The sequence below is a fragment of the Lepus europaeus genome, chromosome 23, assembly GCF_033115175.1.
Source record: "Lepus europaeus isolate LE1 chromosome 23, mLepTim1.pri, whole genome shotgun sequence".
Taxonomy (NCBI): Eukaryota; Metazoa; Chordata; class Mammalia; order Lagomorpha; family Leporidae; genus Lepus; species Lepus europaeus.
The window spans coordinates 4,647,136-4,660,738 of record NC_084849.1 but is presented as its reverse complement, the minus strand read 5'-3'; the positions used below and the strand labels follow the sequence as shown (position 1 = coordinate 4,660,738).

Genomic DNA, 13,603 nt, shown 5'->3' with positions numbered 1-13,603 from the left:
CCAGTGGAGACCCACAGCCTGCAGACTCTGCGCACCATCCTGTCCACCGGCTCCCCGCTGAAGGCGCAGAGCTACGACTACGTCTACAGGTGCATCAAGAGCAGCGTCCTCCTGGGCTCCATCTCAGGTGCGGCTCCCGTGGGGCTGCGGGGGTGTGGGGTGGCGGGCGGGGTTCGGAGTGAGTTTGAAGGTGTGAGGAGAGGCCACCCCTGCCTCCTGACCCCTCTGGGGGCCCCTGTAAGTGAGCAGACCCTCTGGCCAAGCGAGTCCCTGCACTTGGCTTCACGCCGAGGCAGGGACGTCTCAGCACTTGGAACCCCAGCTTCCGAAAGCAGCTCCTGCTGGCAGTTCCACTTTGGTTATTTCACAAAAGAGAAAATGAAATCTAGCAGTACAAAGCAGCGTCCCATGTCTGCCTCACTATTAAGTGCCAGAGCGAGGCTTCAGCCCCCGCCAGCCAGTTCGCCGGCCAGGGGAGCTGAGTTGGGAAGGCCCAGTGTCAGCCTGAACCCCCTTGGTGGGGACGTGTGCCCTGGAGACCCGAGGTTTCACTGCTCACTGGGAGGGACTGCGCAGGGACCACAGTGTTGCTTTCGAGGTTACGGATGCGTGTTAGCACACAGGAGGCTCCACGGATGCACCCTCGGCATGGACACGTGGGGACAGCCACTGCCACGCTGTTGACGTTGGTGCCAGGGTAAATGGGCGTTCAGGGACACCCTTACTTTGTGTGCCATCACGAGTCACATGAGGAGAGCATTGGTTTGGAGAGAGACGTAATTACTGACATTAAAAGGTGGTTGTGATGTGTTGAGTGAAGAGAAGCAGTTGTAGGATCAGAGGGTCCTTTTTGTTCATTGGAAAGGGCGTGGATATGCACGTGCGTGTTACGTGTGCATGACAAGTCAGGGTTTCTCAGAACCGTGTTCTTTCTTTTCTTATTTATTTGAAAAACATAGTTGCAGAGAGGCAGCGGCAGAGAGGGAGAGAGAGACAGAGGTCTTCTATCCACTGGTTCACTCCCCAGATGGCCTTAATGGCTGGAGCTGAGCTGATCTGAAGCCAGGAGCCAGGAGCTTCTTCCAGGTCTCTCACGTGTGTACAGGAGCCCAAGGACTTGGGCCATCCTCTGCTGCTTTCCCAGGCCGTAGCAGAGAGCTGGATCGGAAGAGGAGCAGCTGGGACTAGAACCGGTGCCCATATGGGATGCTGACACTGCAGGAGGTGGCTTCACCTGCTGTGCCACAGCACTGGCCCTGGAACTGTTTTCTTAACATGAAGCCGTGTTGTGGGAAATAATTGGTGTTCGTGGGGACCAGTTCAGGGCCCACAAGGGATGCGGTCCTCTGGAGAAGATGCGGTCAGAAAGCCGATCCATTTCCGAGTCTGTGCCCGCGTCTCCCCGAGCAGCAGCTCCAGCCGGGCGCACTCGGGCCGGGCGCAGACCCCGGGTCTGTCTGGGAGGGGCCGGCACTGCCCTTCTGGGTTCTTCTTTGCTCTTTGCTGATGAGCGAGCGGTTTATCTTGGTCTCTGAATGTGAATTTCCCTCTGCCATTGCTTGCAGGTGGCACCGACATCATTTCCTGCTTCATGGGCCAGAATTCCTCCATCCCGGTGCACAGAGGGGAGATTCAGGCCCGGAACCTGGCCATGGCCGTGGAGGCGTGGGATGAAGAAGGTGACACTAACAGCTTTTCTCTCTGTGCCAGGGCTGGGGGTAACCTGGAAGCACTTGGACATGGTGATGGTTTCCCCAAGCAGCCCTGCCCTGGCAGGGTGGCCCCTGTCCCTTGCCGGCTGAGCCCTTGGCTTTAGGCCGCGAGCCTGGCTGTGTCCCCTGGTATGTGGCGTGTGCACCACGTGAGTTCAGACTCAGTTATTGAGCTGGGCTGCCCCGTTTCTGTGAGGCAGGGGACAAGCTGGTAGCAGTGGTGACGGCACCAGCTTGGAGCCGGGGGTCTCGAGCAGGTCACCAAGAATGCTGCCAGCGACCTTTCTGGAAGGTGCCTCTTATTTTGGGAGGAGGGCTTTGCTGGTTTGCTGTGCAGAGAGCGATGTGCTCCTAGGTGTTCTTGGCTCCCGTGTCTGCTTCCTTCCTGGTGTCTGGGGCCTGTGCGGGAGGGAAACCCCTCCCCTGAGAGGGACTCCCCAAGGACCGCTTATCCTGCTCTCAAAATGATCTGCGGCCTTGGGGAAGGTGCGGGCCGAGGGCCTGCTGGCTCGCCACTCCTGGGCGTGCCGTTGCCAGGGTGCCCTCCCACCCGCTCTCACTGCCCTCTGCAGCCTGTGCTGTGCTGGGCCGTGATGTTGGCCGCTGGAGGGACCCAGGGCAGCCTCTCCAGAGAGAAGGCCCCTGTGGGCAGGCCCCACATCCGGGAGAAACGCCCCACATGTGAACAAGGGGGTCGGTGCAAGAAAGCTGTCTGCGTGAGGCTTAGAAACAGCAGAGGAGCTCGGTACCGCCCAGGGCTCGGGTGGCTGCGCTGTGTGTTCCGTCACGCCTGGCGGTCTGGGAGCCCTGGAGCACTGGCTGTGGGAAGCTGTGTGGGGAGCAGTGCTGGGCTCGGAGCAGGGTCAGTGATGGTGGAGGAGAAGAGGGTGCGGCGTGCTGGTTCAGTGTCTCCTCTCCCCTCCCAGGACGGGCAGTCTGGGGACAGAGTGGAGAGCTGGTGTGTACGAAGCCGCTTCCCTGCCAGCCCACGCACTTCTGGAACGACGAGAACGGGAGCAAGTACAGGAAGGCATATTTCTCCAAGTTCCCAGGTGGGTCGCCGGTGAGCCCGCAGTGCTGCCCGGACCCTGCCCGGCAGGGCCTCTAGAGGAGGGGAGGCCCCCCTGCCAGAGGCTCTGTCAGTGTCCCCTTACGCTCGGCTCGAAGCCTCCATCTGAGGTTGGTGCGGTCCCAGCCGTAGGGGCCCAGAGCTGCCGGGAGCTGCCGGGAGCTGCTGGGAGCCTCAGCTGTGCCTGGGTGAAGGCGGTGCGTGGGACCGGATCATGTCTGCCTGGCTCGGGTCTCTTCCTCTCCGTCTGCCATGCCTCCACCCAGTCCTGGAAACGTTGGGGGAAGAGCGCTTCTGTGCCAGGCGGGTGTGCAGCAGCTGTGTCCTGTCCCACAGGCTGACCCCATGCATTCTGTCGTTTGAGGGATGCCTTGCCCCAAAGCAGGGGCGTCCTCTTGCAGGCCTGGTTCCTGCCTCCTGCTCGTCTTGTTTCAGCAGCGCTTGGCGTTGTTGCTGCTGTGAGACTCACCCTTGAGCAGGCTTCTGCCCAGGGTCGCTTGTGCTAAGCGCTTGCTTGCTTTCTTCACATCTCTAGGAAGGTATTGGGGTTTTTTATTCAAGGAGTTACATCTTTAAAAAAAATGATTGATTGCATTTTATCTGAAAGGCAGAGAGATGGACAGATGGAGAGCGATCTTCCTTCTGTTGGTTCACTCCCCAGATGCCAACAACAGCCAGGGCTGAAACCAGGATCTGGTTCTCCCATGGAGGTAGCAGGGGCCCAGGTACTTGAGCAGCCCTGCCGCCTCCCAGGCAGTGCACCAGCAGGGAGCTGGGTCAGAGCAGAGCTGGCACTCAGGCCGGCAGCTCTCACAGGGGACGTGGGTATTCCGAGTGGCGACTTAACTGCCATATTTCTGTTCTTGCCTTGGCTGCCAGGAAACTCCGAGCTGAAGTCGTTGCTTTGTTGTAGTGATTTGATCAGGGTTTCTGATTCTCTAAATAATCCTGTCACGAAGGCAGGTGTGGCCTTCGTCTCCGCGAAGGGTCGGCCGTGGCTGTAGCCGGGACGTCTCGTGAGCAGACGCCCCGAGCTGTTCTCGCAGCTAAGTGCTGGAGAGGGCCAGCGTCTGGGGCCCCGGGCGGGAGGAGGTGCTGCCGCCAGTGCTCTTGCTCAGCGCATGTCCCTCCCTGGGCTGCGGTGGCAGTGGCCACAGACGACGCCCGAGTCACTGCGGAGCCCATGCAAGTGTGCTTGCTCTGGCCACGTGGACCCTGCCCTCCTGTGGGCCGCCGGCTACTCCTACGTGTGGCAGGTGTGGGGAAGGACCCTTTCCTCTTAAATGTGGAAGGGGCGGGGTTATGCCCGCAGCTGGGTTCTCCCTCTCAGTGCTGAGACCCAGCCGAACACGGGGCTGGAGTGGGGCTGGCTGACCACGTGGGCTCGGCTCGGGGTGGTGCTCTGTCCGAGTCTTGTTCTTCCCTCTTCCCTGCCCATCACGTCCCCTGGTTTTACCTGCTGGTCGGCCCTCTCTCCACGAGGCTGAGGCTTTAGTGTATCTGGGACTGGGCAGTAGCCCCCTGCCCCGTCACACAGCTTGTGTGTTCTGTGCTAGGACCTGACCCCAGCCCCTCAGACCCAGGCCCTTCCGCTGCCCCCAGATGCTCACTTCCATAGGCCTTGCTCGTCTCCCCACCTCCAAATGCACCCCTGACCTCCAGGATCTGGTGGGGCCGATCCTGCCGAGCTGGGAGTGGTCATTCTCCCCACCAGCATGGGGCAGAGCTGGGTGAGCAGCAGCCCCCACTAGGGGGTGCTGGAGAGACAGGGATGGCTGGTTCACTTCTGCCCCCCACCTACCAGCCCCCAGCCCCACACCACGCCCACCAGCCGGCCGGCGTCCCCGCGCTGTCTGGCCTGTGTCTGCAGGTGGCTGCTCGCGGTGACACAGCTCCTCTGCCTTCTCTCAGGTGTCTGGGCGCACGGCGACTACTGCAGGATCAACCCCAAGACCGGGGGCATCGTCATGCTGGGCCGGAGGTAAGGGTCTGCAGGGCAGGTCTCTCTTCCCACAGCCCCTCCCAGGGGTGTCCGGGAGGGCAGAGGGGGCGCCTCCCAGGCGAGGAGCAGCTGTCCTGGGCCCCTGCGCTGGCCATCGGGGGTCTCCCACTTCTGCCTCAGCCCACACGGGGCCTCCGGCTGAAGACCCCATCCTCAGTCTGTAACTTTGTGGGCTGTCCCCAGTCCTGGGCCCTGGAGTGTGGGCTGGGCACGGGGGGTGGGGCGGCAGAGGGGTGGTGGCTTTCTCACTGCCTGGTGTTCACGACCCCTCCTGTTCCAGCGACGGCACGCTCAACCCCAACGGAGTGCGGTTCGGCAGTTCGGAAATCTACAACATCGGTATGGGCTTCCTCCCTCCCTCAGGTGCCAGGGAGTGGCCTAGCAGGGGCATGACTGGGTGGGAATGGGTGTCCCCAGCCTGTCCCCCTTGAGAACACCGCTGCCCATGGTGCTGTAGCTCACGACGCCCAGAGCGGGGCTGTGAGTGACGTGGCCCATCCCTGTCCCCCTGGGTCCTCCCGGTGAGTGCGCTCAGGTTGGGAACTGTGTCTCCTCTTTGCTGGGAGGAAGCAGAAGCACAGCGCCATGCAGGACACCGTGTGCAGACAGTGCAGGCCCCTGGGCCCCCTGACCACCCAGCAGAGCCCGTCCAGCCCAGGGACTCAGGCCCAGCCTTCCTGGGAGGGGTCTCCTACCCGGGCCCAGGCCAGAGCCCCAGAGTGATGCTGCCTTGTGGCCCCTCCCTGCATCAGCACTGCCCATGCGGGGCCTCCTCCTGGAGCCTGCCCCCCACCGCCTCCCCGGTGATGGGGTCTCTGCTTGCTCCCCCGGCGAGGGCTCTGGGAGGTGCATCGGCTTCCAGCCTGAGTCCGGCCCTCTGCGCCCTGCCCCTCTCTCCACAGTGGAAGCCTTTGAGGAGGTGATGGACAGCCTGTGCGTGCCCCAGTACAACAGGGACGGCGAGGAGAGGGTCATCCTCTTCCTGAAGATGGCTGCGGGCCACACCTTCCAGCCGGACCTGGTGAAACGGATCCGGGACGCCATCCGCCTGGGCCTGTCAGCGCGGCACGTCCCCAGCCTCATCCTGGAGACCCAGGGCATCCCGGTACGACCGTCTCCCACCCCCCGCCTGCACACCCAGCCTCTCTCCTGTGCTTTGTAGTGAGGGGGCCACGTTGCCTGGCAACACTGCCTGCCTCTCCGCCGTCCTTGCTGCCCCCAAGCTTGCTGCTAAATGGTGGGCCCCTGAGGCCTGGAGCAGCCTGGCCCCCAGGCCCCGCCGGCCTCTCCCCTGGTGGCTCTCTGTGTTCTCAGGGTTATTAATGAGGGAATGAATTTGACCCGTGGAGAGCTGCTGGAGCACTGGTGCTCCTGCCGCGGGGCGGGGGCGGGGGGTTGTCACGGTCCCAGCTGGGAGCCCAGCTTCAACTTGCCCTGGGTACAAGTCACTGCCTTGATAGGCTGTGCCCGTGTGCCCGTGTGTGCCTGTGTGTGCCTGCGTGTTATCTAAACACGCAGACTTGCTGAGGGCTCCATCTGAAGACCACGGGAGCAGGGCCACCTGGTTTGCAGGTGGAGCTGACGTGGGCCTGAGCAGGGCTGAGCTGGGAGATGCAGTTAGAGGGAGGAATTCACTAGAAATACAGCAGTGCCAAAGCCTGCAACTCCCTTGAATCTGAGGTCCCTGGAACCTGCTGGGCCATTTTCTTCACCTTAGAAACGTCGTCAGCCTAACCAGGAGTGGGAGTGGGGAGAGCGCTGACGCATGGCGTACCTGTGTGGTACACCTGCCTGCACAGGGGGTGCCTAGTGCACATGCCACCCGGTCGCTCCTGGAGGCCGCTCCTGCCTCTCTCCTTTCCCACTGCTGGGACACCTGCCTCCTCTTCTGGCCCTGCCGCATCTGTCCACAGTTTTGGCGCTGTGTGGGCGGAGCCTCACAGCTGGGTGCTTTCTCTTCCTCCCTTGCTCTGTTTTCAGAGCGAGCTCTCCTTGGAGACATGGCCCTCTCTGGGGAGAAGGTGCTTTGTGGATGAGTGATACCTCCTGTCTTCCCAAAGGCAGTCCGAGGTTTTCTGGCCCAAGCCGGTTCTGCCTGCTTGGGGCACTCACAGGAACCAGAGCGTCATTGTGTTGGAAAAAACCCTTGTGTGCTTTGCTGCCAGAGTGGTCACCCCAGGCTCACTGGATCTCGGGCACAGTGGGCAGTCTGTCTGAGAGAGCCAGGACAGCAGCAGCACTCTCGCGCAGGTGCGGCCTGTCTTCCCTGAGGCCAGTGCTCCGTGCAGGCACCCTGAGGCTCACTCGGGTTTTCTAGTGCCCTGGGATCTTGAGACCCCCATGTTCCAGGTCATGCAGGAGCAGATCTGCTTGTGTGGCTGAGCTGGGGGGCGGCTGGCCCCACCTCTGCACGGAGGGGGCTGTGGAGTGGCCCTGGGCCACCCTGGAGGTCAGAAAGGACGAGCGAGGGTCCACTAGGAGGGCCCGGGGCTGTGCTGGGGCAGGAGCCTTGCAGGGGTGGTTTTGGGGAGGCCTCCTCATGCCAGCGCCAGCAGTGCACCCAGGCCTGCTTATCCGTGCACCACTTGGCACTTGGAGCTGCGGGCGCTGCCTCTGCACCTGGAGCAGGCGCCATGGCAGCACTCACAGGGCAAGGCCTGGGGGCTCTCAGAAGATGCACGGGGGTGGGGCCTTTCCTGTGTCCCATCTGGGCTAACCCCTGGGCAGGGTGGCCCTTACCACTGCTGACCCTGGCATTTCCTGCGAGGATCTTCACACATACGGCACTGTTCCTTAGCCTGGCCCCACCTCTTCCTTTTGTTCAAATGTTTGTTATTTCTGTCCACGTGAAAGGCAGAGTGATGGAGAGATAGGCAGAGACGGGAACACAGAGAGGCAGAGAGAGCTTCCGTTTCCTGTCACTCCCCAAATGCCTGCGGCAGCCAGGGCTGGAGGAGGCCAGAGCCAGGAGCCAGGGGCTCCATCTGGGTCTCCCACATGGTGACGGGGCCCAAGCACCTGCGCCATCTGCTGCCTCCCATGCGCATCAGCAGGAAGCTGGCAGCAGAGTGGTGAGACCCTGACGGCCCCTCTGCCCCTTCCCCTGAGGCCGGCTGTGGGCAGTGGACTCAGCATCCCCGAGCCTCCTTGGCCTCATGTCTGAGGTGGTGGACGGCAGCTGCGTGGTGAGTGTCGCGGGCCTGGGCGCAGACGTAGCCGTGGCCCTCCTGTGTCTGCTGCTTTTGGCCTGTGGCCCTGCTCTGGGTGCCTCACCTGCGATGTCCTCCGCTCTCTGCCCAAGGGTCTGAGAGGCTGCCCCAAGGTGCCCGTGGCTCCCTCTGGCTCCCGGCTTCACCACGGCAGCAGGAACCTGGTGGAGATGACTTGTGTTGCCATCCACATCTCTCTGTCTTGAGTGGAGGCCCCTGTTGGCCCAGCAGCAGGTGCTCAGACGTGGGGGTGGGCACACCCACTTCACAGATGAGGACTCTGCGGCAGGGGTTCTGCCCAGGGAAGGGGCGTCTGGAACCCGCTCCGCCTGCCGCTGACCCCGGGCCACACGTTGGCAGTCGCTCTTGGACTCGGCTGTGGGGAGCAGGTGTGAGCCTGGAGGGCCCCTGTCTTGAGTCCCTAGGTCCCTTTCTGAGAGAGGCCCACGTGGGAGCTGAGGGGTTCTACCCTTCCCCAGGAGACGGTGCCAGCCTGTTTGTCACCAGCTGGAGGGTGGGGCTGATCCGTCCGTGGGCCGCACTGGTGGCGTTTGTGTAATGCTCTGTCACGCGGGAGGCACACAAGACATTTGCACGTCCCGGTGAGAGGCTGGAGGCACATGCCTAACTGACAGGTGCTCCCTCGGAAGCAGTGCTTAGAGCCTTAATTAGTTCACACGTAACTCATTTTCTTAAAACGAATGAATTTTTTTAAAGATTTATTTATTTTACTTGAAAGAGTTACACAGAGAGAGGAGAGGCAGAGAGAGAGAAAGTGAGGTCTCCTATCTGCTGATTCACTCCCCAGGTTGCCGCAACGGTCGGAGCTGCGTCGATCCGAAGCCAGGAGCCAGGAACTTCCTTCCGGTCTCCCACGCGGGTGCAGGGGCCCAAGAACTTAGGCCACCTTCCACTGCTTTCCCAGGCCACAGCAGAGAGCTGGATCGAAGTGGAGCAGCCGGGTCTCGAACCGGTGCCCATGTGGGATGCCAGCACTGCAGGCAGCGGCTTTACTCGCTACACCACAGCAGCAGCCCCAAATGAATGAATTTAATTACATCTTAGGTAAAAAAGAAATAGTGCCGCCGGCGCCGTGGCTGAACAGGCTAATCCTCAGCCTGCAGCGCCGGCACCCCGGGTTCTAGTCCCGGTCGGGGTGCCGGATTCTGTCCCGGTTGCCCCTCTTCCAGGCCAGCTCTCTGCTATGGCCCGGGAGTGCAGTGGAGGATGGCCCAAGTGCTTGGGCCCTGCACCCCATGGGAGACCAGGAGGAAGCACCTGGCTCCTGCCTTCGGATCAGCGCGGTGCGCCGGCCGCAGCGGCCATTGGGGGGTGAACCAACGGCAAAAGAAAGACCTTTCTCTCTGTCTCTCTCTCTCTCTCACTGTCCACTCTGCCTGTAAAAAAAAAAAGAGAAATAGTGCCAGTGCAGTGGGCACTCAGGGGACTGGCGGCCTGCCTCTATGGCTAATGGTGGCCTCAGCCGTTTCTGGCCTGTGAACTCACCCCTGCCACCCAGAGCCCCTGGGTGCCACACACGAGACACGCCTACTGGAGTCTAGTGTCTGCCAGCAGTTGTGAGAGGCCTTGGGAACTCCTGGGGCCAGGGCTGAGTCGGTGGCCATGGCTGGTCCTCCTGTTGGGTTCGAGTACAGTGAAATGAGCAGCCTGGCCGACTCTGTTTGCTGTGCAGTTGCCTGGGACAGCGCCGAGACGGTGGGCCCACCTGCAAGCTGGCGTGTCTCCCCCTCATGACAACCACTGCTCATCTTCTGTGTGCTCAGCGCACTTGCTGTAGGTGACCTCGTGTGGGCTAGCCTTTCCCAGGGCAATGCCCGTGTTCCAAGCACTGGACGATGTGTTTGAAATGCTTTTTTTTTTTTTTTTTTTTTTGACAGAGTGGACAGTGAGAGAGACAGAGAGAAAGGTCTTCCTTTACCATTGGTTCACCCTCCAATGGCTGCCGCGGCCGGCGTGCTGCGGCTGGCGCACTGTGCTGATCCGAAGGCAGGAGCCAGGTGCTTCTCCTGGTCTCCCATGGGGTGCAGGGTCCAAAGACTTGGGCCATCCTCCACTGCACTCCTGGGACACAGCAGAGAGCTGGCCTGGAAGAGGGGTAACCGGGAAAGAATCCGGTGCTCTGACCGGGACCAGAACCCGGGGTGCCGGCGCTGCAAGGCGGAGGATTAGCCTAGTGACCATGGCGCCGGCCCCGAAATGCTTTTCTGACTTACAATATTGTCAGTGTAGAAACAGGATTAGGGGATGTACCTGGGGCATCTCATTCCAACCAGCTCCTCGCTGTGAGCTGAAAACGCATATGGACGGGGCATATAGCCCACACTGCGCATCAGGGGCCTGGCTTCAACTCCCAGCCCTGGCTACCGACTGCAGCTGCCGCCCACTGCTCCCGCACACCCAGCTCTGGCCCCGACTGCCGCGCACTGCTCACGCACACCCAGCTCTGGCCCCGACTGCCGCCCACTGCCCATGCACACCCAGCTCTGGCCCCCACTGCCACCCACTGCTCCCGCACACCCAGCTCTGGCCCCGACTGCCGCCCACTGCTCCCGCACACCCAGCTCTGGCCCCGACTGCCGCGCACTGCTCACGCACACCCAGCTCTGGCCCCGAATGCCGCCCACTGCCCACGCACACCCAGCTCTGGCCCCGACTGCCGCTCGCTGCTCACGCACACCTGGGAGGTAGTGATAGTGGCTCAAGTGGTTGGGTTCCTACCACTCATGTTGGAGACGTTGACTGAGTCCTGGCTCCTGGCTGTGGCCCCAGCTGTTGTGGGCATTTGTGAGTGAATAGTGTGTGGATGCTTTCTCTGGCTCTGTCTCTCTCTGCCTCTCAGAACAAAAGAAAGCACATTTAATACACTTCAGTGAGTTGTAAGTCAACTCCTGGTGAGTGAGGGATTGTCTGCCTAATGAAGTGATGGTGATAAGAGTCAAACCACTGTGCCTGTGCGCCCTGGGGCTGGTGCCGTCATACCCCCCATTTCTATTCAGGAGCCAAATTCAGGGTAAGGAATTTGCCAGATGTGGTGGCTTCCTTCCTGTTGGGATTTAGGAAGAATTGTGGATCTCCATCGTGTCTGGGCAGAATTCTGAATTCAGAGAGACTTTGTCTTGTTTGCCAGTTGGGAACTGTGTGGCAGTCAGCCTACCCCAGGGCCTGGGGGCTGTGAGCCAGCCGGCTGGGTTCCAGGGCCCTGAGTGGCAGCAAGAGGAAACCTGGGGACCATGGGCGGGTCATGCAGATGGAGCTGGTATTGGGCCTGGGCCAGGACACTGCCCCTTGGAAGAGCAGGGTGCTCTGAGCACTTGGCCGCGGGCGTGCCTCTGGGGGCGTGGCCTGGCTGTGGGTCTGAGCTGAGGGTTCTGTCCCCTTTCTCCCCTCCCCTCGCAGTACACACTCAACGGCAAGAAAGTGGAGGTGGCCGTGAAGCAGGTCATTGCGGGGAGGGCCGTGGAGCATCGCGGGGCCTTCTCCAACCCCGACACCCTGGACCTCTACCGGAGCATCCCTGAGCTGCAGGACTTCTGAGTTGGCCTGGCCTGCGTGCCGCCCGCCCCACGCCTGCCCACGGGGCCTGGAGAAGAAGCGCTGCTGTTTCGTTGTTGGATCTCCCAGGGATTTGGGTCTTCCGAGCGCTGGCCTGGTGGTGACCTCCAGAGACGGCAGGTGGCCCAGCGCTAGGTGTGGCTTCTGAAGCAGGCGCAGCCCGGAGGGGCCCAGGTGCGGGGCTGGAGCGCGCGCCCTGTTGTTCACTTTCACTCCTCGCAGGTGCAGGTCTGTTTCTCTCCTTTCTGTGTGCTTCTGGCTCCCCTGTTTGCCCTCAGGGCCCGTCCGCCCCACGCTGAGCACTGACTCTTAGAAGGGAACAGCCCAGGAGGGCTCGGCGCCATCTTTGCACAGGTGACAGCCAGGCCCCCACAGCCAGGACGCGGTTCTGAGCCTGTGTCACACTCCAGCCTTGCCCTCTGACACACAAGTGGACGCCACTCCTTAGCAGGGTCCCCAGGGTGCAGCCATGGATGCTTGTAATGTTCTGTTGGTGCCTGGTGTGTGTCCATGTGGAGCTCTGGGGGCTGCCTCCTCTCCCTCTTGGGGCTGTCAGGGAGCCCTGTGGGCTGCGGCCTCAGGGGACAGAGCTGCCCAAGGGGTCCCCGGTGTGTTGGTGCTGACGCCATGGACGTCAGCGCCTGTCAGTGGCATCCTGGGTTCCTGGCTGGCAGCTCTTGTGTACTTTTCGGTTTAGCACGTAATGTGTGTCTGTCTTCCTGATGTTCGTGTCTTATGTTTTAAGACTGAGCACAATGAAGTACTTTATGAATTCCTTTTCTTCTGGATGATAAAAATATGGGGGGGGAGGTGCTATGAGGAATTCTATGCAATAAACATACCTGTGGGTGGGTGGCACCCACCTGTACCGCGTGTGGCGTGCCTGTGTGATCCCGCTCGCTCTGCGGTACCCTGGACTTGTTGGCCCCACACTGCCGGGGCCACCTATGTTGTGGCTGCTGGCCAAGCACCGCTGCTCTGGGCCTCCCCGACCCGGGCTCCCCCACAGCCAGCCTTGGACCTGGCCTGCTGTCCTTTGTCACCACAGGGCTCTGTCTGCTTCCCGTGACCACCTCCGGCATGGCCCAGTGTCCATCGCATCACTGCACAGGAAGCTGGCCTGGGCTGTGCTCCCAGGGTGGGGCGGCAGTGCCCACTGCTCTCTTCTGCTCTCTGGCCTTGTCCAAAGTGTGTGGCTGGCCCCACCTCCAGCCATTCCTGAGCCTTCTGGGGTGGGGGAAGTGGCAGGAGGGCTGGGCACAAAGCAGAGCTGCCTCCCACATCTGCTCCCATTAATTGCAAAACGCTGGCTTTTCCGGAAAGCCTTCGGCTGGTATCATTGGCCAGCACCCGGCCATCAGCTGGCCATGGAGCTGCAGAGCTGGACACCAGGGCCTTTGGCCTGCCAGTCCCCTGTGGCTGCTGCAGCCAGTCCCACCCACTGGTGGATCAGACAGCCCTCCCCTCCATTCCTGCCGTTCTGGAGGTCGGCATTCAGTGACGTGGGTCTCGCTGGCAGAGAGTAGGTATCAGCGGGGCTGCCTCCTTTTGGGGTCTCCAGAGGACTCCTCCTGCCATTTGAGCTGCTAGAGGCCGAATGTGTCCCTCTGCTGGTGGCTGGCCCTCCAGCCCAGAGGCCGACAGTGGTCGTGCCCTGACCTCCTCCTGGAGACTGCGGTTACACTGCGCCCATTCAAGGGATCCAGGATGATACTCCCCCACCCCACTTTCTAAGTAGAACATTGTAGTGTTATTTGAAAGGCACACATGCACACAGCGAGAGTGAGCAAGCGAGAGATTCCTGATTCACTGATTTCCCCCCAAATGCCAGCAGTAGCTGGCTGGGCCAGACCCACACAGGAGCTGGGAACTCCATCTGGGTCTCCCCTAGGCAGGAAGCCAACTACAGGAGCCATCACCTGCTGCCTTTCAGGGTGTTCGTGAGCAGGAAGCTGGGGTTGGGGGTGGAGCTGGGACTCAAGCTCACACAGATGTGGGCTCTGAGTGTCCCAAGGGGCAGCTTTTTTTTTTCTTCTAA

The 13,603-nt window shown here is 61.4% G+C and overlaps 1 protein-coding gene across 3 annotated transcripts in view; it reads left to right on the top strand.

Moving 5' to 3' along the window:
* Positions 1-12,433, top strand: part of AACS (acetoacetyl-CoA synthetase) — a 42,717-nt gene extending 30,284 nt beyond the window's left edge. Inside the window, exons 12-18 of one of the 3 annotated variants that reach the window (XM_062182552.1) lie at positions 5-127; positions 1,566-1,679; positions 2,639-2,764; positions 4,693-4,762; positions 5,064-5,122; positions 5,686-5,888; positions 11,410-12,433. In XM_062182552.1, the coding sequence (XP_062038536.1) occupies positions 5-127; positions 1,566-1,679; positions 2,639-2,764; positions 4,693-4,762; positions 5,064-5,122; positions 5,686-5,888; positions 11,410-11,547 (833 nt within the window). In that variant the 3' untranslated portion in view covers positions 11,548-12,433. The remainder of the gene's footprint in view (positions 1-4; positions 128-1,565; positions 1,680-2,638; positions 2,765-4,692; positions 4,763-5,063; positions 5,123-5,685; positions 5,889-11,409) is intronic. The other 2 variants (XM_062182553.1, XM_062182555.1) reach the window with 2 other exon arrangements.
* Positions 12,434-13,603: the final 1,170 nt, after the last annotated feature.